This window comes from Suillus fuscotomentosus (assembly GCF_016647785.1).
Source record: "Suillus fuscotomentosus strain FC203 chromosome Unknown F5891scaffold_92, whole genome shotgun sequence".
Lineage (NCBI taxonomy): Eukaryota > Fungi > Basidiomycota > Agaricomycetes > Boletales > Suillaceae > Suillus > Suillus fuscotomentosus.
This window is the reverse complement of record NW_024539604.1, coordinates 110,631-138,185: the sequence shown is the minus strand read 5'-3', so window position 1 is coordinate 138,185 and position 27,555 is coordinate 110,631. Positions and strand designations below refer to the sequence as shown.

General features: G+C 45.7%; 6 protein-coding genes across 6 annotated transcripts; 4 read left to right on the top strand and 2 right to left on the bottom strand.

Annotated features, from left to right (window-relative positions):
* Window positions 1-4,939: 4,939 nt before the first annotated feature.
* On the top strand, window positions 4,940-5,693 carry F5891DRAFT_1258322 (uncharacterized protein; the record flags this gene model as incomplete). The annotated part of the gene is made up of 3 exons (XM_041370075.1): window positions 4,940-5,153; window positions 5,209-5,546; window positions 5,604-5,693. 3 exons carry the CDS (start codon window positions 4,940-4,942, stop codon window positions 5,691-5,693), a joined length of 642 nt encoding a protein of 213 aa, XP_041219294.1.
* Window positions 5,694-6,176: 483 nt separating this feature from the next.
* F5891DRAFT_1196060 (uncharacterized protein) lies at window positions 6,177-9,034 on the bottom strand (the record flags this gene model as incomplete). Its single annotated transcript, XM_041368247.1, has 6 exons — window positions 6,177-6,467; window positions 6,519-6,995; window positions 7,050-7,202; window positions 8,628-8,702; window positions 8,761-8,824; window positions 8,874-9,034. The coding sequence occupies 6 exons, from the start codon at window positions 9,032-9,034 to the stop codon at window positions 6,177-6,179; spliced, it is 1,221 nt and encodes a 406-aa protein (XP_041219293.1).
* A 4,225-nt stretch (window positions 9,035-13,259) lies between these two features.
* On the top strand, window positions 13,260-20,061 carry F5891DRAFT_985621 (uncharacterized protein; the record flags this gene model as incomplete). The annotated part of the gene is given in 29 exon segments (XM_041377627.1): window positions 13,260-13,325; window positions 13,375-13,422; window positions 13,581-13,688; window positions 13,742-13,799; window positions 13,891-14,147; window positions 14,200-14,464; window positions 15,125-15,228; window positions 15,287-15,314; window positions 15,403-15,496; window positions 15,706-15,740; window positions 15,979-16,082; window positions 16,138-16,402; window positions 16,450-16,676; window positions 16,726-16,990; window positions 17,039-17,129; window positions 17,440-17,454; window positions 17,543-17,576; window positions 17,596-17,639; window positions 17,685-17,734; window positions 17,766-17,807; window positions 18,025-18,093; window positions 18,193-18,258; window positions 18,791-18,869; window positions 19,185-19,231; window positions 19,289-19,401; window positions 19,456-19,521; window positions 19,699-19,740; window positions 19,799-19,873; window positions 19,930-20,061. The coding sequence occupies 29 exon segments, from the start codon at window positions 13,260-13,262 to the stop codon at window positions 20,059-20,061; spliced, it is 2,889 nt and encodes a 962-aa protein (XP_041219292.1).
* Window positions 20,062-20,901: 840 nt separating this feature from the next.
* On the bottom strand, window positions 20,902-21,955 carry F5891DRAFT_1196056 (uncharacterized protein; the record flags this gene model as incomplete). The annotated part of the gene is made up of 7 exons (XM_041368246.1): window positions 20,902-21,120; window positions 21,170-21,226; window positions 21,281-21,301; window positions 21,361-21,420; window positions 21,471-21,489; window positions 21,696-21,729; window positions 21,796-21,955. The coding sequence occupies 7 exons, from the start codon at window positions 21,953-21,955 to the stop codon at window positions 20,902-20,904; spliced, it is 570 nt and encodes a 189-aa protein (XP_041219291.1).
* A 1,351-nt stretch (window positions 21,956-23,306) lies between these two features.
* Window positions 23,307-24,329, top strand: F5891DRAFT_1258320 (kinase-like domain-containing protein; the record flags this gene model as incomplete). Its single annotated transcript, XM_041370074.1, has 4 exons — window positions 23,307-23,429; window positions 23,482-23,736; window positions 23,790-24,040; window positions 24,188-24,329. Coding segments are annotated over 4 exons (771 nt in total), but the record flags the coding sequence as incomplete, so codon positions are not given.
* Window positions 24,330-26,689: 2,360 nt separating this feature from the next.
* Window positions 26,690-27,386, top strand: F5891DRAFT_1196054 (uncharacterized protein; the record flags this gene model as incomplete). The annotated part of the gene is made up of 4 exons (XM_041368245.1): window positions 26,690-26,854; window positions 26,902-27,048; window positions 27,097-27,272; window positions 27,323-27,386. The coding sequence occupies 4 exons, from the start codon at window positions 26,690-26,692 to the stop codon at window positions 27,384-27,386; spliced, it is 552 nt and encodes a 183-aa protein (XP_041219289.1).
* Between the last annotated feature and the right edge of the window lie 169 nt (window positions 27,387-27,555).

Genomic DNA, 27,555 nt, shown 5'->3' with positions numbered 1-27,555 from the left:
ACGCACCTTCAGTTTTGGATGAGACTGTGTCTGTTCTCTTCGCTACCTTGAATTGTTGCTTCGATCGGCTGGCAAACAAGACTCACAAAGGCTCCAACCTTGTCGTATCTTTGAAAACAGTGTCGTCAATTAGCCTCAGTTTTTTTCGTCTTTGGGCAAGTAAAGATGGTAGTTCAATTCGTTTTGCAGGTTGACGGAAAGTGTCGCTGTAGATTGTGAATAATTATATAGAACAGTGAGCACTGATAAACACACGCTCCTGATGAGGCTGCCTTGCCAGATTGGGTCAGGCTCGAGCAGATGCTGATATTGAATGACAATGTGGTGTTGCATACACAATCAAGAGCAGTGGGCTGAAAGTCAGCAGGAATATTATGGGCGAGATTAAAGATGGACGAAAGCCTCGTTCATCTTGATGATCTCACCGAGAGCGACAATCTAGGCCACCACTCTGTCTGCATCTTTTGATCCAGCTAATAGCTGGGAGACTATCAACATATGAGCACCAAGGGCTGATTTAACCTAGCTTTGCCGCAAACAAGTAGATTAATGTATGGTACGGTACATGGCAAATCACATGATCTGTTGGGCATGTTCCACTAGACATATTTGATCGAAATGCAAGATAATGCTAGTGTCACCCTCAATTACAAACTCAGTGGTATTTTGCTTGATGTTACACCTCGAGATAGTCAGTATCTGACCACGAGATTTTCTGTCCAGAATGAGGCATTGTTGATTTTTTTTTCTTGGAGGTGCCGGGCTTAGATCCTTGGCGGGGATGTGGTAATGCTGAGTAGCAGCACCTAAGTTGCTAGATGTGCAAAATACCGCAATGCAATCCTTGGGCGCGGGTCCGTTCACGCTGCAGAATGAGTCAGGACAGGCCATTGATACAAATCGCTTGTGGAGCCTCCCCCCCATGAAGCTCAGTGAGACTCTGAATACTGCATGATATGATAGCAAGAGCGAAGAAAACTCTTTGCTCATCAACCAAGGTAGCGGGCCTGTAATCAAATTAGCAACATTATGTGATGGCCTTGTTGAAGACTTACCGTTGTCTTTGACTTGCTTTGCTCCAGCGGAGATGTTATCCTGCATGTCCTGTGCATTGAAAGACCAGGGATCTGAGCTGGAAGTAACGATTGACGAAGGATCATGGGCAACATTGGTATCCGAGAGGCTGGCGCTCCAGTCAGTCCATGTGGATGATGACAAGCTGGGATCTGCGCCGATGGAACTAGACGTGCTGGAAGGAACTGGAGGAGGGGTGGTGACTCTTCGTGGTGGCGACTTTAAGTATGACACTTTTCACATATCACAGAATGTCATCAAGTCCGATGCTTCAAGCATCACGCTGCTTAATCTCATTCCATATCTAAACAGTCGTAAGCAATTGCCCTACTTCGAAAGTGTGCACAAAGCTCACCTGGCCGCAACGTCTTGGTGCTTGATCTCAGTATGCGCTTGCCCATGCACAGCAATGGTGCAAAACTCGCTCCCCATGCTGTATAGTGTAGCTCGGTAGCCCTTTCGGTTACCTCCAATGACGAAGATTTCTTGGCCGATCACATCGTTGAAAGAATCCAACGATGCATTGCATAACTTCACCACGAAGTTGATTGGAACCTCAATCTGTACCAGGTCAGATATGACTGAGTGGTATCGAATAATACTTACGAGTGAGCGATCATTCTCAGATAACAATGTCAACCGAGCCTTTGGAAAGTCAACACTTTGCACGACCCCTTTGGTCTGATACTCCGGCCTGCACGCGACTCTCACAACGTCTCCAGACTTCACATCGTAACCTTTTTCCTTCATGTATTTTAATGTCTGTGACAAGCCCCTTCGCCGAACAAATGTGGCAAGAACTTGGAAAAGTGGCGGTCCTGAACTGTACTCAATGCGAGAACCACAATTGTGTTGCTCCCACAGGAAACCATGCTATGACCCCACATTTGCCTATGTGCTCTCCAAAGAGTATTTCTATGTAGTCTCCAACTTGTATAGACTCGTCAGGGCAATGTTCGAAATGCTGTTGTGTGGGTGGTCGAGATTTATATGTGTATTTCGGGGGACAGCGATCTAAGTAGTGCTTAGACACTTGAACCTACACAATGAGTGTTACACCGTTTTGCAGGATGTATGCCAGAAACTTACCACTTCCAGAGAGACCTCTTGACAGACGTCAAAAATGTCTCCGGTAGCTTGAATGATATGCCCTTCTAAACCCAAGTGTGAGCCCACTACAACTTGAACTGGATCCCCCACCCAAAAGACGTGCTCTATATCTTGGAGTCGAACATGCATTTCTTGTTGATGACCGTCAAAATTGATCTCTAGACACGCAGTACCAGATGCATGGTGTGTCGAGACGACTGTACTGATCTCTGAGCAAACTTCTCCTTTGATTACCTTGACCGAATCTCCTTTGTGCAAGAACTGCATCGAAAACGCTGCGATAGTGTTCTTCAAAAAGGCTTTGTCCCACCCGGATTGCACATGCAGTCGGATTTCATCAGTGTGAGGGTAGGCGACGAGTTCTACGAGATACCAGTGATAGTTTTTGAGTAAAAGGCCCCCGTAGTAGCATTGTCCTTTGTATGAATACCCTATGATGTCCCCGTCACGAAGAATGTCAGACACTGTTGTCATTTGGAAGGCGAGACCGGTTGAGGAGCGCTACCGACTCCTGAGGCATGTCATAGGGGAATTCTCGTGGGGGGATCAAGACTGTGACAAAATGGTTTAATTGATCAGGATCGAAGACATAGCCTATGTCGCCCTTGTACTTGCCATGTCGTATCCTCACCCATGATGGGCTAGGAATTTTGATGCTTGAACGTTCCACAGCTTCACGTTCTTCCTCCGAGATACGAAGATACTCCTTCACAGAGAGACTATGAGAGGGTGGAAGCGATGCTGCAATCGTTCTGGGGCTATCCGACACCACATACAGCTGACCAGGTAACCAAGCCAACACGATCACAGGAAATCCTTTATCTCGAAGGCATTCCGTGATATAATGTGTAGCAGTTCCTGACATGCAATGAGTGACGTGCTACGCAATAGAAAATTAAACATACTATGAACAACAAGAAGATACATCCTGTTTTCGATGGTGCCAGGAGACCAAGCAGCTCTACAAGGGGGGCATCATTCTGAAGACTTTGCAGGGGTGTTTTCGTACTTGTTGAAAATGCTATCAATCGCTGCAGCCAACATATGTTTGGCCGATGGTCCTGGCAAATATGTAATACTGTGTGATTGCACAGAGGAGCCATCTCTAACCTCCTCCCCCTCATCATCCTCATCCTCATCATCTTCAGAATCCCCCGCCTCGTCATTGATAAAGCGCTACACATGATATTTAGTGTAAATATATCATATCAGAGATGAATGATTCACGCACTTTGAAATTGGATGTCCTACACGACTGACTACCCTTAGTCCCTCGGATACCCTTTCTTGAGGCAGATGTAGCTACAGGTGAATCTTTCTCCGTGCTCGTCGTATCTGATAAACCTTGGGGTATGTTTGCGGCCATCAGCGCGCGAAGATTTGACAGGGCAACGGCGTCATCGCCATCACCAGAGAACAATGCCGCTTGGGCGTCCTTCCAATCGTCCGGTGAGTGTTGATCGCTGAGGTAGGATAAAAACGTGTCTTCCATTTGGGGGTATGTGATATCGGTAGTGAGGAAGCGTTCCAGAATGTGCCAGGCATTCACATCCTCCCGTGGTGATGGTGTTGCCCGACAATTCCCTACATCATAAACACAGGGATGAGTGACAATATCAATAATGTTTTATCACACTCACTTTCGTTATTCTTGATGCGCTTTGGGGCAGGTTCATCGTCACTAGACGCCATGCGTTTGGCCATGGTTTCATCTGTAGCTGTACATGATCAGCATGATTTGTATAATGACCCCAAACCTAACATACTGTATATTCAATCGCCTACTATGCGCTGCTCAGATTCTTTATTGCATCTACAAGTATCGTATCGAGAAGGTGATGGTGAAAAGAAGATCTAGCAATGGCCATGCTCAACATTTATAGTGAATGACTAATTGTAATTGTGGAGGCACTTAGTAATAACGACGCAAGGAAGGTGGACTCGGAATTGTGGGCACTAGTACACAATGAAACTGAACTGATCAACGTGAAGATCCACCTTCTTTTGTCCATATTGTGGGCGGCATTGGCTGGTGTTGGTCAATATTATTAATTAATGTACAGAACGATTAGTGACCAAGTTGAATCCACCATCCCGTTAACTAATATAAGTCAATGCTAGGCTATACGGAAAGTGTTTCATTTCTTGAAGACGAACTTGATATACAGAATGACTACGTATTCAATTCCCGCTGGCAAAACCCGATTGAGGACCGAGGGAACCTGAAAGTTCGGTCCCACCCGTCCAGCCCGTCCTGTCCGTCCTGTCCAGCCTGTCCCATCTGTCCTGTCTGTCCCATCCATCCCATACTACTATATGCTGTTTTTCCATACTCATCCATGATCGTTCTCTTTCGTGAAGTGTCCTCGATAGTGAATGTCTTCACATTGCTCTTCCAGGTACGTGAATTTATCAAATACCCTTTTTGACTGAGCATTGATGTTCTGCGCCCCAGTCTTAGCACAATATGTTGTATGAGTATGCACATCCACACCCTGCTACGTATTCCTACTAACAATACCCGATACGTGAACCCATATATAGTTTTCAGTTGATAGTCCTTGCAATCCTCGCCGTGCACATGCACCTCCATCTCTGGCGGACGAACAGACATCCACACGGCTCTACTAACACCCTCGTGCATATTCCAATGTCCTACATATCATTTGCAAATCCCATGGTGCGATGTTTTATTCGGTGACTTATTTGGTGCCGTCCATGGAGCAGATATGGTGGTGGAGGACTCACAGATGGGATGTCCACGGGAGTGGTCATGCTGGATGGTCCTTATAGAGGGTCGAGTGTTGATCTGGGACTGTACAAAAGCGTATTTCTTGTAGCTGGTGGGTCTGGCATCGCATTCGCTCTTGGTCTGCTGGACAACATCATCGGCAGGTGTGTCAAACTAGGCCGCAGTCAGGGGGGACGAACAAGGATAATCGAGTTCACCTGGTGCATTGGATCTTTTGGTATTTCATTCTTGACCACAGCGTTACATTACTCTGATCTATTTTCACAGATCAGATAGAATAGTTCACCCTAATGCTACAGATATTGCTACAGCAGCGTCTAATAACCCCATCGACCTGCATATCTCCATTTTCGTGATATGCCTTTGCGATCCAGAAGCAGTACCTCATATCCCTAACTCTATCATCACACTCTTGCGTCTGTCTATTCAGGATCTTCTCAAGGACTCCATCAGTCTTCCGTCATCGTCTGAAAAGGAAGATTTGATCGAAATCCGATGTGATGAAAGCCAGAAAATGATGGGCTTGGGTGGGGGAGTCGCGGTCTGCGCTAGTGGCTCAGAGCCTCGAGAGCTTGACAAGAGATGCGAAAATGGGTTTGATGATGGATATGTATGTAGGTGGGATTGTTCTACATACAGAGCTGTTTACTTTGTAACGCTGAGGTAGATGACATCTTATACTGGTGTTTTTCAAGAGCTTACATTTTGGTTCGCGGTTATCAACCTAATGCGTTTTCTGACCCTTGACTGTTGGTGATGCTTCATGTATTTTGTTATAGCCTGTCACGTTATATCGTAATCATCATAATCATTAAGACATGTTTGCTCTGGGTCTATCAAAATGCTCAAATTCGGCTCTCTTGCATGCAATCGTTTGAAGAGATACCATGCAGTAATCTACAAAGGGCGATAGAGTAGGTACTTGGGTTGCTATAGGTTGTAAGCACTCGCGAGTAAAGAGGAACGCAGAAGTCTAGATTTGAATATTGAATATTGAATGACCATCAAAACATCAACTTCACAAACAAATCTGCGGAAAACAAACATTATGCCCCTCACGCAGAAGGTCATTGTACCACCAAGAGCTGCATTCCAGAAAATGGGGCCAACTTCCCCGGTGGTATTGTTAACACGTGGGGTAGATCCAGGGGAAGTAATGCAAGGGAAAGGAGGTACATGATGAGAGATGGATCCGAATGCGTGGGTGATGGCTATGGTGGCGAATAGATTATGAGAGGGGTTAGACACAGGTGCAGGAAAGAAGAGTTGAACTGAGTGCGCGCGTGCCACACGACTGATGCGAAGCAGGACGACGGAGACCAAAGAACCATGCGCAGCAGGTCACTCCTGTATACACAAAGTCTTCTGCTCCGCCAGTTGAGCCTTGTGCTTGTGTTTGGATTGGTTGTGCTTGAGATGGTTGTGCCGCTGCTGGTTGACCTGATTGCGTTAGACTGTTGGCCCAGCTGCTGTTGGTACGTTGCATAGCTGCAGCCGCTTCCACATCAGTTTCATGGACAATGCCATATCTCTGCAGTGTATTTTAATGGGACAAAATCGGAGGGGACGACGAGTAACTCACATCTTCATCTTGAGCCAGAGGTGCATCGACAGTGTGTGTGGAATGTCCTCCAGAAAACAACTGGAAATTGAAATTCCAGTGTCGAGACCGTCGTCTGATTGGTTGGGATCCATTTAGAGGTCGTGTGCCGAAATGTATGGAACTGAGCAAATGACACCAATGAACAAGGGACGATAGGCTTGTGGACGGAGCTGCACGACGAGATGTGTGGTCTGATTCATCGCCAAAGAAACCATTGCCCTGTATCTTTGTGTACTGCACTGACATATCTTGCCAGTCCGGTATTTTGAACCTGCTGATTAGACGCAAGACGGGGGTCAAAGGTCTAACAAGACATGAGAAAAGGTGGGGTTGCTCACAATCGGTGGGCGCACAACTCTCGGTTGGGCTGGATGTCCCTAGTGAAAAAGTGAGATGTAGTGTGAAAGAGAAGCAAAGATGACTGGCCTGGAGCTTTGAATTGCGATCATCTGCGCCCTAGATGGTCAAAACTGTTAGGAAGGAAAGTTAGACAACTAAGCGCATACATACCAGAACATTTTTGAGCGCCGCCTCCAGGCTCCATACATAGATTGTTTTGTCTAGTCCAGCGCTGGCAATGTATTTTCCATCGGGGGACATGGCAACAGCGCAGACTTGGTCATCATGCAAGAGTGGATCCCCAACTGCCTGATTGGTCTTGAGCTTGAGATCCCAGATGTGAATGGAGCAGTCAGCTGATCCGCTAACAATATACCTTTCATTGGGAGTAATACAGAGGGATCTTACGATGCGGGTGTGACCCTGTAAGTTGAGCGGCACCCAAAGGAATTTATATAGACTAGCAGTGAGCAAGGGAGTGCCGGCCTGGAGAAGGCAAAGATTGAACTAACCTTGCCTCAGGGCCTGTTTCCAGCATAGAGTGGAGCAGAAAGTCCATTAGCATGAACAACATCAAGTGATGATGAGCAACGAGCAGGGCATGATGCATGATGTGCAACTGGCATCCGACACCTAAAGCCCAAAATGGGACGGACGGGACTTTCCAAATTTCTGGTATATACCGATTGAGCGCTGAATTCCAGCTGAGTTTAAACTTGACTGTCATTCAGTATATAAATCCCTGAGTCACGTTATGACTCTTTTTCCCCAACCTTCTTTCCCAATACGTATTACTTAAGTTTTTGTTCCTAGTGTTTTCTAATGCTATAGTCTTCCTTCACTTATGATGTTCATCAATGTATGAATATTATCAAGACATTGTATTAGTGTATGGGACCTTGAATACCACATGAGTCTCTGTGTTTCAGTTATCAGATTGCTGTAATTGTTTCCCTCTGAGCGGCCCGCGCATCAATGATGTACGATTGATTACTATATTGTTTGCTCGCCTTAGGCTGATACTGAGTAATGATCTCCAAAGGTTTTTCAATGAAGATCATTGCGTGGGGAGCCGCGCTCCCAATTATCAATACTTATAATTTGCATAGCTTCCTTATCGATCCACTTTCTTTCCTAGTTGTATCTCGTCTTCCTTCTGTGGTGCTGTTACGTGAGATGGGCCGTCAAAAATCATAATTATCCTTTGAAGTACTGCTTTTGTACGTCATTCAATTCTCTCGCACAATGTTGTTGTCACACAAGTATTTGCGCCCCATCCTATTCCACAGGAAGTTGAATACTGGCATGACCTTCAGGACTAATGAATGATCGATGCATGCTCGGATGCCCCATCAGCAGGATGGAAGAATTTTAGATGCAAGTGTCTGATAACATCTGAAGATGAATGGCAGACGGTACGAGTCATTAAATTTTGAATTAAGGATAAAATACTGATAGTGCTAGTCTAGTGCTCGTTATCCTGCCTCCGCGAAGTGCTATTCATCCCTATCTTCGAATGCTAATGACACAGGTCGCGTTGTGGGTGGCATCGTTCTGGACGATGGTCAAGAACACGGTGATGATCTTTTCAAAGTATGAGTTTCCAAGGAGTAGTAGAAAAATATAACATGAATACCATTTACGAGGATAATACACAGCCGGTATGTAGGCCTTCTCAAAGAACTTCTCTACATTTACTAAACTGAACATCAGCTATCGTGATACTTGACTTAAAGACTGCCAACTTACACATATAGGCGCAAGTGCTGGTCGCACATTCGGCAACATACTCTCCTCGACATATCCCCCGAGTTCGCTCAAATACTGAAGCCTCCACATAATTACCATCCCTGGAACAGAGGCAAGATGGATAACGAAACACATGCGTCTCGCGATATGCCTTGAACTGTGATGGGTGGATTTTGCGCCCATGTCGGTCAGTCGGCCTGTAGGTCGGGTGAGTGAGTCAGCTGTCCATTAAATCATATGATATACCATTGATAGGTCGCCAGTTCTCCTGTTTCCCCATGGTAATGAAGTATGCCGTGGCGGGTGGTTAAGATCTGCACTAGCATACTGACAACTTCAGGGTCAGCTTTGAATTCCAGTGGCTCAAGCGTTGAATATGCAGACGATGGAGAAGAGAGTGAGGACATTTGGAGTAAAGATGGAAGATGCCTTGAACAGCATAAATACCTGCTATGTAAGCCCCACGCTATCCAAATTACACCATCGCCATTTTTGACCTTCTGCTTTCAAGCTAGCGCAATTGCCTCATTCAGCCATTACTTTGGCGTGATCATGATTTTCCCAGCTACTAAGCAATTGATACACTGGTACAATCTGGTAGGTCAAATCTGTCTCCTAGCCTTGCTTCATGCATTCATGTCAGTGTCTGGTTACACATCACAACCACCTCCTATGGTCCCTTTGGTTCAGGCCAGACATATGGAACCTGTGGCCTCTATTGTCAATTCAGACAAACGACCTGGTCCGCCAGTGCGCACGGGATTCCGCACCCCCTCAAATATCTTTGGACTAGTTCGCCAGTACTTCTCCGAACTGCCATCCCACGATCCCGAAGAGCATGTCACCATCACAGACCTCTCCTTTATACAAGGTAGCCATCAAGCCAACAATGAACTGCCTTCACCTGTTACATCAAACAGTGATTCTCAGTACCTTCCATATCCTAATCACTCTTCCTTCGAGCTAGGCGACTGGTACTGGAATCAGGGTGTACAGAAGTCACAAGGAGACTACAAGAAACTGATGGATATCCTGGGTAGCAGTACTTTCAAGGCTACCAACGTAAGCTCCACCAATTGGAAGAAGATCAACACTCAGCTGGGCCTGAATGATTACGACAAGGGAGATGGGGAAGAATGGGAGGACGAAGATGCCGGATGGAAAAGATCGCCTGTTTCTATCAAAGTACCATTTTCGCGCACCACTGAAGTGCCAGGCCAGCGGCTTTATCATGCAGCGAATTTATATGATCGCTCCATTATAGCTGTTCTGCGTGAGAAGCTTTCCAGTGCTCGAGATGACAAGTTGTTCCATTACGAGCCATACAAGCTGCGTTGGGCTCCTCCCCACCTAGATGGTGAAGTCTCTATCTATGGGGATTTGTACACGTCCGCGGCTTTCCACAAAGCTCACAGCGACCTACAAACATCACCGGGAGAACCAGACTGTGATCTACCCCGGGTGGTGGCTGGCCTTATGTTCTGGTCTGACACTACCCAACTCACTTCATTTGGCGATGCCAAGTTGTGGCCTACATACATGTACTTTGGCAATGAGTCCAAGTATCGTCGCTGCAAGCCATCATGCAATTTGAGTAATCACATTGCTTACTTCGAAATGGTACGCCTTCCTATAGTGTTTGCTGTGCTCAGTATTCAATGTCCTATTACCAGCTCCCTGATTCCTTCAAAGATTTAGCGGGCAAGAAGGGCATGGGCAGCGAGTGCAGAACACATTGTCACCAGGAACTCTTTCACCAGCAGTGGAGAATTATATTGGATGACGAGTTCCTCGAGGCATATGAGCATGGCATTGTGATTTGCTGCTGAGATGGCATCAAGCGTAGATTCTACCCGAGAATCTTCACTTACTCTGCAGACTATCCAGAAAAGTACGTGTGATCTTGCATTATTGAATGTTATTGAGTCTCAGTTCAACAGAGTACTTATAGCGACGGTCCGAAACCTGGGAGGGTGTCCATGCCCTCGCTGCCTCATCCCTAAGGATAGGATTCAGAACATGGGTTGCCCTCAAGATAGACAACAATGCGAGACTCTGGCACGCAATGATGAGAAGAGAGGAGTGATGGTGAGCACTGCACGCTCACTCATTTATGAGCAGAACTTCGCGGTCGGCAGCGCAGCGGTGGAACACATTCTGAAGCCACAGTCAGTGGGTGCCCACCTCTGTAAGATTTCGATTTGAATTATTGACAAGGCTAACCGCATCCTTAGAATGCATTCTCAGACCGCCTTGGTCATTTAGGTGTAAATATCTTTCAAGCCCTTGTAGTAGATCTATTACACGAGTTTGAGCTCAGGCATATGGAAGATCTTATTCATTCACCTGTTGCGTATCATTTCGGCACATGACCTGAACCTTATCCATCGATTGGATCAGAGGTAAGGTGTATCGGAAGAAGTTGTTGGCTTGATTCATCTGACTCCTATCCTCAGATACAGGCAGACTCCGACGTTTGGTGCAGCCACCATCCGAAAGTTTTCAGCCAATTCTTCCGAGATGAACATATGGCTGCTCGAAACTTTGAAGATCTACTTCAGGTACAAGTTCACCAATAAGTTAGATGGTTACTAACACATTTTAGTGCTCCATCCCTGTCTTTGATGGCCTTCTTCCTGAGCCGCATAATCGTATTGTGCTTCAGTTATTGTTTACTATGGCACATTGGCATGGGCTTGCTAAGCTCCGGATGCATTCTGATTTGACCCTCGAGGTCATGGACCAAGTGACCTCAATGCTCGGCCAGCAGTTTTGTCAATTCAAGGCCACAGTGTGCGCTGGATACGAAACCCACGAACTACGGCAGGAAGTTGAGCGTCGTGCTCGACGCCATGCAAAGCAGGCAATAAACAGAAGACAACGCATAAAGGCAAACAGCAGTGCTGGATGTCGCAGAGCAAGGAGAGTCTAATAACTCCCTAAATTTAAATCAGAGCGTGAAGCGATGTAAAGCATTCAATTTCCAGACTGTACAAGTTCCACGCGTTGGGAGACTATGTTTCCACGATTCGCCAGTATGGTACTTCTGATTCTTACAGCACTGAACCGGTTCGTCCTACAATGTTCCATCGTGAACTTTACTCAGTTGGTCTCTACAGGGTGAATTGGAACATCGTTCTCCGAAGGCCAGATATAGTAGGACCGATCGCTGATTCTTTGTAAAACAGCTGACTCAGATCGAATGCCGTCAGGCTCGCATCCATCATATCGGCCACAACATTGTCCTTCGCCCTCATGTCGAAATTTCCGAGATAGCACGAAGCCCTCTACCTCATCATCTTATTGGATTGACACAAAAGCATGTTGTGCACATAGGATCATACTTGCTCAGCCATCAAGGCGATCCAGCCATAGCAGTTAGTGCAGTATTACTCCATCGAATGGCTTCTAACACGCCTATGCAGAACTTCGTTCTGAAACTGAAGCACCATCTATTGCATCGACTCAACACATCGGAAGATTCTCTAAGGTTGAGAAATGAACACAATATCAACACAATCATTATCAAGGATGATCGGATGTATGAGCATCACATTGCCAGGTTCAACTACACGACCTATGATGTTTGTAGGGCCCAAGATGTCATCAATGCAAGGACTCGCATCATAACGTATCTACGGTAGGGTATTGGGTGTATATCACGTTAATGTGATCATTACCGGACATGGAATGGTCGACTATACTCCAATCAGGATGGAGTTCTTATGGATCCGTTGGTACAAGTCCTTGGATCAACGTTCCGACTGGTCGACCTCGACTCTAGATCGAGTTAACTTCCCCCCCCTTGCGGATGAACATTCATTTGACTTCCTTGATCCTGCAGATGTCCTTCGTTCCTACCACATCATACCTCGTTTCAGAAGCGGTAAGAGACACAAGGATGGATTGGGTGTATCGGCATGTGCAGGGGACAAGGATGATTGGTGTGAGTACTATATCAACCGGTGAGTCAGTCATATCATATCAGAAGTCAGTAGTATTCAGTTCATTGCGTCAGGTTTGTGGATCGCGACATGCTTATGCACTTTCACTTTGGGCTTGGCATCGGGCACGTGTACTCTCACTATCGCACCACGCCAGCTGGGCTTCAACGAGAAGGCACACCATTACATTCATCCTTGACTGATGATGTCGCAGATCCCGCAGACAATATGGAAAGAGATGAATACGAAGACGGACTGGATTTCGAAGAGTCACCCAGTTCTAGCAATGAATCATTGTTAGAACAATTAGACGAGATGTATGATAGCGAACTTGACCTAGATTACAAAAACTAGATCATGGAGTAGCGCTCAATGTAGCCAGTACGTAAAGTATGAGTCATGATAGGCTGGTAGGTGGCTTTCAACGGACTTGTCGCCGCTACAGTGCACGCGTATACTTTTGGCGCGAATGCTACTATATCACCGCTATTCCACTCTTTCACATTAGCACCATACCGCTATTCTTATATGTATTCGCCCTTTCACCACTTTGTGTCCAAATACCTATTTCCCCTGGATCAGTAGTTCATTTTGGACAATCGCAAGCGAAGGCAACTGGGACCCGAGGTATTTAATCATATTTAAAGGCAGGTGTTTGTATCTATTGAATTCATCACATCTTAACATTATGGAACCTCAGAACGTTACCTGTTATTTTTTTGGTGAGACCCATCCAACATTTTTGCCTCTCGCTGTACGTGTTTTCTTTGCCTCAACAACGACATTGCTAACTGTCCTTTCAGGAAGTTATAGTTGGTGGGAGCGAAGCGTTCCACTTCACGGGATACCTGGTGATACCCCCATGACCCGTGCTTTATCCATTATACATAGGTGTTTCCTATTTCTTGAAGACTTTGGGCGTCTCATCATTGGCCGCAGTGCATCAGTAATAGGCTCGATGCTGTAGGTGGCGGATTTTGTGAGGATTATACGCTGATGTTCCCTGTAGCTGAAGCTCGAAATTACATTGTTCGATTATTTGGTGACAAGCATCAAAGACCACAATTCCACTTATGAACCCGACCAAGAAGGCAGAGAGGTTCCCATTTACATCGATGTATGAATTTACATATGAACTGTGTCTCGTCTTCCCACTGATTAGCGTTGTAGCGCCGTGTCGAGGGGGTGACATTGGACTGGGACATTGCCTGGTACAAACAAGGGCCCAGTAAGATTCATCGAGTCTATTGATGGGTGAGCTCACTTCCCAATATTGAAGCGATCCCGTCTGACAATACCTTAGCCTCAGGACGACGCAGGCAATAAAGGTAACTACAAGACAATGGCCCATTACGCCGATTATCCCATGGGACACATTCCTGTGTCCACGTCCACTTCTTGTTTCCAGTCTGCTCCCTTTTCCCCGTCTGCCCTGTATGCCCCGTCTGCTCCCCTTTCCCCGTCTGCCCATTTCCTTCCGTCGGACTATAATCATATGTTGGCGCAATTTTCAGATATTTTCGACCCAATCGAGAACTCTTCGGCGCCATCAGAGATCAAAGTTGGTGTTACACAGGTCTGTTCCCTGGTTTTCTTCTGACCTCGGAATATACTCACTTTCATTCCAGGAGATGGCTGATGACATTGAAGTGGTCGAAGCCCTAACTTCACGCGAGCGACTTTCAGTCGTGCCAGAGGTGTATTTATCGGCACCGCAGTCTCCCGCAGATTCTTCTGTGAACCTCTACTCCCCTATGAACTCTGTACCAGAGTCGTGGATGGTGTCGTCTGCTGTGGATGTCAGTAGTGTTCAGCTGGACGATGATACACCAGAACCAAAAGCACCCGAGGCTCCTCCTCCCTTCACAGATACTTTGCATATGATTCTGTTGGGTGTTCCGTGATGGAGGAATGCCCTGGTCTGCCTTCGGCTCAAAATGAAAGTTGCGATTTGCTGCGGGAATGTTCAAAATCCATTTTTGCTCACGCAACTAGGTTATGCTGAACAGAGGAAACAATTTATCAACTTGCTCTTCGAGCAGAGTCTGACCGCAGTTAACTTAGTTCCGTGATGACCTAGAAAACTGGTCAGAAGCTCGTCGATCTGATATCTTCTGTACATACTGACTCTTTCCAGTTGTCTCCCATGACGGAATAACCGTCATCACGACAGATGACATGTTAATGTTGGTATGTTGTGTACGTTGTTTCTATTGGCTTGTCTCACCTAGAATAGGCCACAAAATGGATAGCAGGATTCAATTCCGACTTGAAGCGTGTGGCCAAATTGGCTATCATGGACACCAGATCGGTGTTCGGTTTTGGCCTCAATGATACTGTCCGCCTGCAGACCCAAGTCTCTTAGCGAACAAGTGTGTGGAACTTCTGAGGCGCTTCATGGCCCCACAGTCTACATTACTCCCCATTTCAGTAAGTCTTCTGAGTTGCCTTGGGTATTAAAGTCTGATATACCACGCAGGTCAATGGCTTACTGTGGCCTCTGTGAAACGAGATTGTCAAGTCGCTCGTGTTCTATATCATTTTTGCGGCCAGCTCGACTTCCTGGCGCAAGAGTCGTGATTGGCGATGAGGAATCAGCTATCTTCAGAACTGCCCCACTCCCACCCGTGGCAATGATTGCATATGTCCTCGCTATTGTAAGTCGCTTGTTTGCAGTTGAACTCTCATTCACTTACAACTGTCGCTCTACACTAGTGGTACAGCGCCCTCTTGACTCGGCTCAGTGAGTTGGTCAAGGCGATGAAAACCTCCAGGGCTGCCCGTCAACATCATGATGTCAATATTTCCTCCTGTCGCTTTTATCTATTCAGAAGTACTAGAGTGCCTGTTGTGGTTGCTCGAACAGACAGATGACCCAGCATACCCAGACTTCCTGCAGGTGTTTGCGAACTTTGTGCACATTGAGTGAGTTGCCTGAGTTGAGCTCATTTTGTACTACTGATTAATGGAGATACAGTCAGGATGATGTCTGCAGGATTGTCCGCAGCTGAGCTTCTCTGAAGAAAAATGTTCTATACCTTCGATACCTTGTATTGGTTGGTTTGAAATATGCATTGGGCTCTGTGTTGTGACTTTGTGATAGTTTGAGAATTCAGATGTTTCGACCACTGCAGGAGCCATTGTGGGGATGCGGGTTGCACGAATGAAAGTACGAGCTTGCATTCTTCAATGTAAGATATCGAAAAGCTAATCAATATTATGCTCACGAATGTCATGCAGGGATCTTCACCGACTGTTGAATCTCATGACGTAATTTCTGGCTATTTTTGCCAGCGCACAGCCACCGCTAACGTGCAAGCATTCAACCCACTAAACCCTCGACGATTGTGCGAGTTTCTCTCGAACCTCTTTGCTACTGCACTTCAACATGTTAAATATTAGTTCAGGATTATTTTCTGCATCCTTCACGCCTTCGACAAGGCACTTTCTCGAGATCGAGCATACAGAACACGCCCTCAAGTCTTGGCTTCAGAATCAGGGACGTGAAGTTGTCAGTCTAATTTCATGTTTGTCATACTGTTTTTCCCTCATAACACTGACTCCAGGCTTCAGATCCGCTCTTCGCCACAACCTCCGTGCTGTTTGGATGGGTTGACCCCCTTGATCTTATAGCTGTCCTCCAAGTAAGCCTCAGGGTGACCGCAATAGAGAGACAGCTACTGAAGGAACACAACACGATCATCACATTCCTTATGCGAGGAGGGCGATCCTTAATGGAAGAGAGAATGTACCGAGCTCAGATGGAGGTCTCCTTGTTCAGTAAAGCTATTGCAAACTTATGTGAAGAGCTCAAAGCCAGATACTGCCCACGTGAGTCATGTTATTCGGAAGTGATCTCACTCTAAATTTGTTCCTAGCTACATGGTCAAAGACGCAGCTTGTACAGAAGACTGATGAGGATCTAGTCACATCTCAAGTGACTCAGCTGGTCGATGTTGACATTTTGCCGGCCGATTACGATCAGTTTGAACTTTCAAGTGCTACTCGAGAAAAATGCGAAGCATGGCTTGCCACGTCATGGCAGTTTGAAGTAGATTTCCCACAATCTCACGAAGTTCCTGAGCTGTATGAACACCTTTCAAGGGTGAGTACTATCTATAGTGGGAGGGACTCGCTGTTCTGACAATATGCAGCACGACAATGATTTTCTTTCCCCTTTGATGGAAGCTTGGTTTGGTCGCGTCACACATCGCACCTACATCACCACATCCTCTGCAGACTCCAAGTTCCTACACACCGACAACATCAAAAGCTTTAAAGCAAAGAAGAATAAAACGCCGGATGCACTCAAATCCGATTTTTCTATTCTGGAGTTGAAGAAACAGCGTGCGCAGGCCGAAGTGGACATGTTTTCAGAAGCCATAGCACGCACTGCCGGTATTCAGTGCACTGATGATGGTTTGCTTGCAGTTTTTTTCTTCGTTTGTCTCACTAAAATGTCTTTAGGAATGTACACTTCTTCTGGAACTGCTGGGACATTCGAATCACGTCTACCTGCCAACTCTTCCAAATTGTTTGATTATTGGTTTGAAGATTGGTGTTCGACTCCATCCATATCTTCCGATGTCTCTGCGCTCTTCTAACAAGATCACTTGTTGTACCTAGTATGTGACAATCGCTTACCACATGTTGTATTGCTATAAGTTAACCAGTTCGTTGTACGGCAGACTTTATTTATGTCTTTTTATTACTTCAGTTACTTGTGATGATTCCATCTCATGAAATGACTGTTTTATGCCTTTGATGCTATTCACCATACTGCCCTCTGAGACTTCGCTTACAAGCAGGTTAATCTGTTTCCGAATTGTGTGATGCGGAACATGTGTATCCGATCCCGTCATTCACAGCTCGTCTCCATACGCGTAAGTCACAGTCAATCCTAATTCATGAATTTCAAACACCTGATGAAATGAAAAAGGTAGTGCTCGAAGTTATCGAATAATGCCTCAGTCTATCAATCATTGCCATTAAAATGTATCTCAAGGTATGTGTGTTCATCGCAGTCAACTAAAATGAATGGGCTAAAAACCATCAGGTTAGGGTGCACGTGAGTGATCTCATTGAAAATGTTCAGCTTGACTATTTGATCAAGACTTCCACCGACGGTCTCTGCCAAAGAAAAGGCAAAGCTAGGGATGACGGGTATGCGGGCATACTCCGTCCACATTTACAGTGCCAGTTGGCAAAGTTGAAGTTAATGTGGAAGCCTCGACAGGTAAAATTAGCGAATATACCTATCTCGATGATTATTCACCCCCGGTTGCATACCAACACGCATCTCAACAGGCAGCAGATTGGTCCATTACATATCGGCAAAAATGTCACCCCCACACTTTCCTTGAGGACCTGGTCGCACATTCACCGTTTTCAGCATCAGCGTCCAGTTTCTTCAATTGTTGGTATGGAAATGCCTGCTCTTCTTTTTCTCACAGTGCTGCTAAACCTGGGTGGCGAATTCGTGCGTATGATTGATGATCCGGTTTGGCGCGATCAGTATCCAGGTACGTCTGCGGCTGACAACGTCGTTGTTTTCTTTCATATCTGCAGATTTTTACTGTTTCTTGCCAGGTGTTGCTGCAACGGCTACTCGGTGCCCTTAGATCAAGTTGGACTCAATCGTCTGAACCACTTGCAGACAACACTCTCTACTTTGCATACAATATCCGGTGCGCATTTAGTTTCACAGACCCTGTGCTTGCAGCTGGAGCACTCACACTACACTCTTCAGCATTTATCCGCAGCACTGATTGTCCTGGCAGATGGAGTGTCTCTAAGTGCCCAATTCGTCTCAATCCTGTATGTGCATTTAGAATTCAGCTCATGCCAAGTCTGATGCCGATGACAGTGCTTTGTCCCAGTTGATAGTAATCAGAGGACTCTCCCAGGAACCGAATACGAGTGATTTACGATCTGTTGAATAGGTGAGTACGGAACCTTTCCGATTTATTTATCTCTCTGTAATTCATTCAATTTTAACACTTTTTTATGGGCCCTACATCTATACAAGCACACGGAGACGGTTGCTAGCCTGACAACACGTGTTATTACTGGCAGCGGTGCAGTCATTAATGCTAGACATGCATGGCATCGAGTTAGAAGACGTGCTACGTTGGGGGTTTCTTGCAGCACGAGAATATCGACAGGGAAGTGTTCCGTCACTTTGAGGGTCTTGACTGCTGGATGCTGAGATCTGTATAGGTCTGGCGTCGGAAGGTCAGCAGTTTGTGCTCCCTGGTCCATGCTTTGCCACCCTCGACGAGGAGTTTGCTGGTGATTCGTAAGTCTAAGAAACCATCATATGTTGGGCCATGTTGAACACATAGTTTCACTAGTTCATCAGCTAATCTGTATTCTCAACCATACTTACTATCACTCTCTACATGCTCGGCACCCAACGCGAGGAGCCTCAGGTCGCATGGTTCAAGCGTCCAAGCCCAAGTGATGGGAGCCGCCGCTCTTTGGATTGATGTTGACATCGAGTCGCCGGCCGACGCGCACCTTCAGTAACGCATCCTTTCTCCAGCGACACCCAGCCCGGTTATACTTCTCTTCCCTCACTTCTATTACCCTGAGCTACCGCGCATTACGACAGCTTCCGTTGGGTGTCCGAGCACCTGGACTACTCACGACTGAAGCAACGTGCTAGGCAAAGGCAACGCTAGAGCAATTAATGAAGGCTCTGGTCGTGAAAGGCAGCGTGTTACTTGTCGACCGAGGTTGAAAAAGTAGGGAGCGCACCTGTATCTGGCGGTTCCTTCGCCGACGTTTGGAAAGGAATCTGGGCGAATTCTCACAATGGGACACAACCAGTAAGAATCGTTTGGTCTTCTTCCTGATTCGGTATCTTAGTAGTGGGTTGACAGGTCGAGCTCAAATACCTTCGCCAGTACATGCACATGACAGATGAAATCAAGGAAAAGCTGATGCTGGTGCGTGTACATTTCCGGAGTAGTCAACTTATGTATTAATGAAAGACCACAGCGGCTTAAATCAGAGGTCGCTGCCTGGCACCACCTGCGTCACTCGAACATCGCGCAGCTCTATAGCGTAGATCAGTCTCCTAACCCGATAGCCATGGTCTCCCCTTGGTCAATGGTACATTGAAGCGTTATCTAGAAGTGGATCCAGAAGCAGATCAATTTGCATTAGTAAGTCAGGAGTTAGACAGCTAGCTTACCATCCCCTTACACGAAATACATGCAACAGATCCACCAAATAGCTTCGGCAGTCAGCTATTTGCACAACTGCCAGCCAGTTGTTATCACCGCGACCTCAAAAGCAGTAAGTTTGTCTCTTTTCATATCCTTCGCACTCGATGTTTACGCTTTGGATTCTAGTCCAATATTCTTACCAGCGACGATGGTCAAGCTCTCTTGACAGACTTTGGTTTGTCAAATGTCATCGAAAAGGTCCTTGAATCCGAGCTCAGCATGCTGGAACAGTCATTTTGCAACATCGCTCTTCACTGATTCAACTCGTTGAATGACGCCTGGACTCATTGAGGCGCTCCCTAATGATGACGGTGCTCAACCGCCTCCGATCTCCACTAGCAGCTATGTATACGCTTTTGCATGTGTTTGTCTCGAAGTTTTATTTTTTCAATCCATTTTATTGTCTGCTGAGGGCAAAGCCCGATGTAGACAGTACATACTATGTGCTACTATGTTCTGGTTTGAGTAAACATTGTTATAATTATAGACCCATTGGCTCGCGCCCTGTACTGAAGTTTGGGGCGTTGGAGCTGTCTCGAAGTTAGTCCGCAATCTGTCTGTTTGTCTCTGTCCGTTGACGGTGTTGTGCAGGTTGCAACCGGTTCTCTTACTTTCTCACATAGGAGCAATGATACTGCAGTCATCTGCGACATCATGAGGGGCGTGAAGCCGTCCCGCGGATGCACTCCTATGAAACTCTGGCTTCCATAGAAGGAGGTGGACCACTTCTGGAAACTGCTTGATAGGAGTTGGAGCCCAGCACCGTTCTTGCGACTCACCATGACCCAAATCAAACAAGAGCTGGCGGCTATTTCGGTCTGTTGCACGTATTCTTCCGAATCATCATGGTATGCATGATACAATATACTTCAATTCTTTGCAACATGGCATTGACACCAATTGGAAATCGCTCCGTTCTTACAGTATGTAGAAGTAGACTATCTATGAAATAATTCTCTTACGAAGTTATGTTCCTTCAGAGTAAGTAACCATATCAAACGATCATGATGTATTCAATCTATCTCCAACAGAACAGCTACGTGTACTTATATCGACCAGTACATTCGCGACACAAATTCGAACCAGAACAACCATCTCTCACATATTTTCTAACCTGAGCACACGTTCCATGTCCTTCATCTCCTGCCATAGCCACATTAAAATATCACGCCTTTCCTCAATCATGAGGGTGAGCAAGCACCTGTCGCAACGCGACATACTAGGGACAGGGAGATGGAGCAAGGGCAGTTCATGCGGATTGACCTGATTATGTTCCTGATTGTCTTGCGCCGTTGCGATGGCATAGTTCCACCATTCCTAAGACGTATCTCAGTCAATAATCGACCCTTGACCACCCCACACTCACCATCGCTGACATTGTCAGCGTAAAAGATGGTTCTTGTTCGTAGTTTGGTTGCTGTACCTGTCTCGGATGTCATCAGTCCTCCCATACATCAAAAGTGCTTCCACTGCGTACGATGTTCTCCCCGTTCTCCTGCTATCACATCAAGATGAGCCCGAACACTCACCACCCATACGGTACGTAGTACGACTTACATTCTGATGATCGCCATTCGCGTTCTCATTGCTGACAGCTACTTCGCCAACATTTGGAAGCTACGGAATATCAGCGATCACAAATAGTCTATATGCTAAGTAGGACTTACATTATCTGAATTCATATTCCTGACGGTGATGTAGTAGTACGAAATACTAGTACGAAGTAAGTTTCAAGATCAAAGTTAATAGTCATGTATTACAAATGTCATGAGGTTCGAACGAAAAGCATGAACGACTCTACTTATCTGATCATATATTTACTTTTGTCCCTCAGCTACTACCTCTGTTTCAGTGTCACCACAGAATCATACCCATCATTTTGAAGTACGTACTGTCTGGTTCGCTCGCCGCGGAGGCTACTACTAACTACAAGCGGCATAGCTCCAAATCACATAGAAGGCTTCCCTCCCTCCGCCCAACCTCAACGCATACCCTTGCCCTTCCCACCCCGATCTGGGTCATCCCAGACGCAAAGACAGATGTGTATGCGGTGTGCATGCCCGTTTGAGTCCGTAAGGTCTACAGTGCCTCTATCGATGTCTGCGACTGTCTCTTTGCCGTCGTTTTCCTCGTTTGAGTGGGGGAGGAGCATGAGTCAAGATCAAAAGGGGAAGGGCACAGGCAAAAAAGGATTGGGTGAGGGCCGCGAGGGAAGTGCACAGGAAGGTGGGAGTGGTGGGGGAGAAGGGAAAGCTAGTGGTGGTGAAGGGACGTGAAGAAGATGGCATCATTGTAGGCTTTGTAGGAGGGTTGTGTGCGCTAAGTATTCTGGACGGGTAAGTCTTGCATTTCATTCAGTTGTGTTTCGGTGTTCTGTCGTTCGTTCGCCTTTCTCGTTGCTATTGATCCTTAGATTCTCTCAATTTTCCCCACCGCAAACTAACACTCTGAAACCCAGATATTCTACCTCGTCGACACATCCTCCCAATCCCCTTCTGAAAAAACACCAAAGTGAAACCTTCACCGTGCAATACTTATTATCATGTAGTCTCAAATATTGATCATTTTTAGATTTACTATGTGACACCAATGAATGTTGGCTTGATTAAAATGTAGCCCTCACCTCTGAATGCAAAAACTTGAGACTTGTGCAACCATTGGATCTTATTACATAATCAAAGCGTTGTTTGGCAAGACCTTCAGAAACAAACAAATGTACGTGAGAATCCCAAACCAACACCGTGACTCGGGCCCAGTCGGGAGGCTTACGCCCTCAATGTTCAACTATCACTGAATCTTTCTTCCACAGGATGCATCCTCCATTTGTTTGTCCCTTTAGACCCAAGCGGAATTTGACATAATGAAAGCAAGAACAAAATTATACAAGGTGTGCATTCTTCATTTCTGACTCGATACAAGTTCGAAGAACTAACAAGGACACGCATGCCATCGCCACCTGTCAACGCGGATATGGACTCGATTGTATCTCTGCAACGTACTCTTATGGAGGGCATGGAATCAACGCCCTTTTTTGCGCTAATTCTTTCACTAGGGTGGGTCAGAGAACTATGAGGAAGTTCTCTCTACACTTGCAGCAGATGTTGCACGACGACAAACACGTCTGGCAGAGATCCGACTCTGTGAGCGGCGGACGACACTCCAGTTCACGCTCGGAATGCTCTCTCTATGTCGATGTGGAGTGCTCTCTGCGTGCTCTGACGGCCCTATTTGGCGAATCGACTCTCGTTGACCTGCAGTCGTGGTCAGAAAGGTAGCTTATTTGCACTTACTTATGTATACACTGGATCTTTCCCGATTCAAGGTGTGTTGAACTAATACTGTCTGTCTACATGCATATCTGATAATCATAATACATTACAGTCAAATTCCTGACGTCCTTCGACATCTTCCCTACTTAAAAAGCCTTCCACCTCCGGACGCACTCTTAACGCCCCTTCAATTCACGCCATCTGAGCTCGAGGTTTGACGTGTCTCTACAGGCAAAGATTGACGAAGAGATGGCCAAGATAGTCGTTGATGTTGGAGTCTACCTTCCCAGTAACCCAGACGGTAGTGTTATCGACATTGATAAGAAGTCTGGTCGACCGCTTCAAAGTCACGCTAAGGTGTGTGGATCATCTTTCGCCCATATTTGTACTCGATACAATTTCACCCAAGGCACCGTTCATGGCTACTTTTAAAGTGAGGAAGGAGTGTGTCATCATTGATTCTAACCCAGAATCTCTCTTGGACGGTGGACTCGAGAAACGCGAGGAGTATGATGTTTGGCAACAGGCTATCTTCAAAGTTGGCGACGACTGCCGACAAGATGTGTTGGCTTTGCAGATCATCGCGATGTTCAAAAACATCTTCACCAGTATCGGGTTGACCCTCTATCTCTTCCCTTACAGAGTTACCGCAACTGCTGCTGGAGTGAGTATTATTTCTTTTTTATTCACGCTAGATCACGCTCATGCATATCATAGTGCGGTGTCATTGACGTGGTGCCAAATGCCACATCTCGAGATGAGATGGGAAGGGCCACAGTAAACGACCTGCTTGACTTCTTCATTTCGAAATACGGAGGAGAAGAGACTGTTGCATTCCAGCGTGCTCACCTCAATTTCATCCAGTCTATGGCTGCATATTCGGTTGCTTGCTCTATCCTGCAGATCAAGGACCGTCACAATGGGAATATCATGATTGATGGCGAAGGGCATATAGTACATATCGGTGAGTTTTACCTGTCTAAGAGTACAGCAAGCATCATTAAACTTGATCTCAGACTTTGGATTCCTATTCGATATAGATGAGTTTTTCATTTGACAACCATTGATTGATATGATTACTGACTTCGTTCTTGCGGTCTATCTACGTCCTGGAGTAAGTCTTCATCGCGATACCTTGAACAGTTCTCTGACTATGCTTTGCAGGGAGTCAAGTTTGAACCTAGCTCCTTCAAATTAACCCACGAGATGGTAGTTCTAATGGGTGGCAGACTTTCTCAAGGTTACAAACTGTTTCAACATTAGCCACTCCGTCTTCTGATTCAGAATGAGATATTCAGGCTTACGGTCTGGGCTAATCCTAGCAACGAAGCGAAATGTGGCAGTGACCTTCATGGCCTGCTCGAGTGCAATATGCTTGAGGTAAGTACCTTGATGGCTCTGTGAATGGCAATTCATGTATTTTGATAGTCGGCTTGGCCTGGAATAGTCCGAACAGTGTGGGAGGTAGACCCAGCCATAGCGGTCCATCTAACCAAACATTTCAAAAGTCCAGCAGCTCACGCTGAGGTGCAAAATCTGGTGCGGTCAAACACTAGCCAGGTAGTTGACACTCCAGAGGCACTACGATTTTTGATCGGGGATTCTTTCCGAAGTGGACCGAGACGAGAGCTGAAGGTGATTTCTTTTCTGCAATATCGTGATTCGCAAGTTTACGTTTTTGTCAGTACATCATCGTGTGGGCGCCTGTCACTCCTGTGATCACTGTTACGTCGAACCTTTATGCACGCCGTTAATCCGGATTGGGCTGAAAGATACACTTGGTATGCATCTTCCGTGCTTGTTTTCTCCGCGTACGCCTCTCAAACCAAATCAGGGACAAATATCTAAAAGCATCGACGTATCTTTCAACCCATGCATTTCCGTCCACGCTTCTATCTCAATATCCTACGCTGCAGACCACCTCGAGTTATCCATTCATGCTTCCTGGCATGGATATCCTCAACCATTCTCGTGGGCAGCCTGTTTCTTGGTGCACGTCGTATCCAGACTACAGTGTGGCATGACTCACTGCTAGCGAAAGTGGCAGTCCTAGTGGGACCTGTAATGTACGTGCTATCATGTGTTTAAATCTATTCCCACCACATTCATGTGTCACCCTAGAATATTATTTACATGGAGGATGATGCAGATATGGTATTCTTGGAAAGGCGGACGCGAAGGTGAGTTTTTCAGAAACCATGTTAACCTATCAAGCAGGCCGTAGCCGATGCCTACTATGTTCTATTGGATCCAGCGCGACAGAAAGAATATGATGTACTATACTCCTCGAAGCAGGCTGGGGATAAAAGCAGTCACCCCAAGGCGTCTTCGAGTTTCTTCATGCAATTTGCCAGCATGTTTGGAGGTGCGGGTACAGCACCGGCTCAAGGGCCGAGACCTGATGCTGAGACCGTGTTTTCGGACATCTTTGAAGAGGTTCTACTTCCACTTTCTCAACACTGTATATTAGTCAACTATTGTATAGCTGCTCCGTTATGTTGACGGCTTCTCGTGGATATTTTGTGCCCCGGATGATCCCATTCCCAAACTCGACAATTCAGTGGTTGATTGATGAGCACGGTGCTTCCCTTTTCATTCCCACTCTCGAAGAGTTTGTCCGTCACAACCTGCAAACTCAGATACGCCGAAAACTGACACCTTTGAGCGCTTGTAGAAAACACGGACTGCTTGTTAGTTATATAGCGCGTCTATTATAAACGTGATGATATTGCATAGCTAGTATTAGCATCCAAGTGTGCTACAGTACTGTATGTAGTGCTATATATGATACGAGGATGCTCTGTTGTGCTATGTAGCCTACATAGTGCTATATAGTTTTGCAGTGTGCAAATCATGGCTGACCTTTTTCCTGATGCTGCCTTAGTATTGGTCCATTGGAAAATTTAGTCTCAAGTCATCTGTGCTTATCAACTTCTTTGTAGATGCTGCCCATATTGGTGATGGCTAGACAGGTACTAAATGCAAGCAGATGGAAAGTTTCTACACAATCCAGGTAAGATATACCCACTATTTAAAAAGTGTCACAACACATCACAAGTCTACTGGAGATGTGACAATGAGATACTAATATGCAATGCTAAAAAATGACAGTGTCACAATGTTGACTGCTTCCAAGACACATATCAAGGTGATATTTGTCTGACATAGTCATATCATGTGTCAGATATGTGCAACACTGTGATAATAATATATGATGCTAGTATCATACTGTTGGCTGCATCCAAGACACACATCAAGGTGATATTTGTCTGACATAGTCATATCATGTGTCAGATATGTGCAACACTATGATAATAATATATGATGCTAGTATCATACTGTTGGCTGCTTCCAAGACACACATCAAGGTGATATTTGTCTGACATAGTCATATCATGTGTCAGATATGTGCAACACCATGATAATAATATATAAGGCTAAAACATAACATGTAATAATGTTATTTGGTGACCAATTATATCTGGTCATATCAACTTCGGGTTAATTTCCTGATGTGTGACAAACACAAATGTGATATGGCAATCATCATACATTTGCTCAGCCTGTTTCTATTGGTACTAAACATTATTTGCTAGTTATGGGATGATCGTGCTACCATGCAATCTGAAATGAAAAAGGTCACACGCCCCATAGCAGCTGCCAAGTATGACATCCTTCCTACAGATGTTTATGACGACAACAAGTACGGAGAATATGTGTGTAGTCAAGTGCAAGACTTATTGGATGGTGGTAATTTTCTTCATAATGGTGTTGACAAGCAGGTACATTTACACAAGATACCATTACATCTACTAATCTTTTCTATCAGGGAAGGACCAACAACCTCGCGAATGGTGCACTCGGAGAGTTCTGCAGTACATTTTTCTACATGAGCGAACATGCGCTCACTAAGTCTTTTCTGGATGAATTTGCTGAAGCCGTCCCCGAAGGCGCTGTCGCACTTGGAGCAACCACAGTATATTCCATTGTTCTCGTCATACCACTGCGTGCTCATTATTGCCAGCTCGCTGCAGCCATTGATGAGTACAAGACCGGTATCTACAAACCAATGAAATTTGTCTCTGAGTTGTATCAGCCCATTTACGACAGTGTCATGCAACTCTATGATGATGTCAAGCTTGACCCTTATCATTCGAAGAAATGTCGAGCAGTTTGTAAGAAATGGGCGCGTGCTGCAGGGTATATATTTTTATTATTGATATATCAGTTTACTTGACACCCATTAACAGTACTCTCACATGTAATCAATCAAACCGGCGTCATAATTGGGGTCTGAAGTTGAAGCTCAACTAGGCACAATTTGTTTTAGGATACATGGCATAATGATGATTTGTTGGTTGTGCTAATATTGGATTTGAGTCTTGTCTGCCTTGCTCTGTGGCCTTTCTGTGGCCTTTTTGTCTTGCCTCTGTAGTCTTTCTGTTTTGCCTCTGTAACATGCTGTCTAGCTTAATGTGCACTC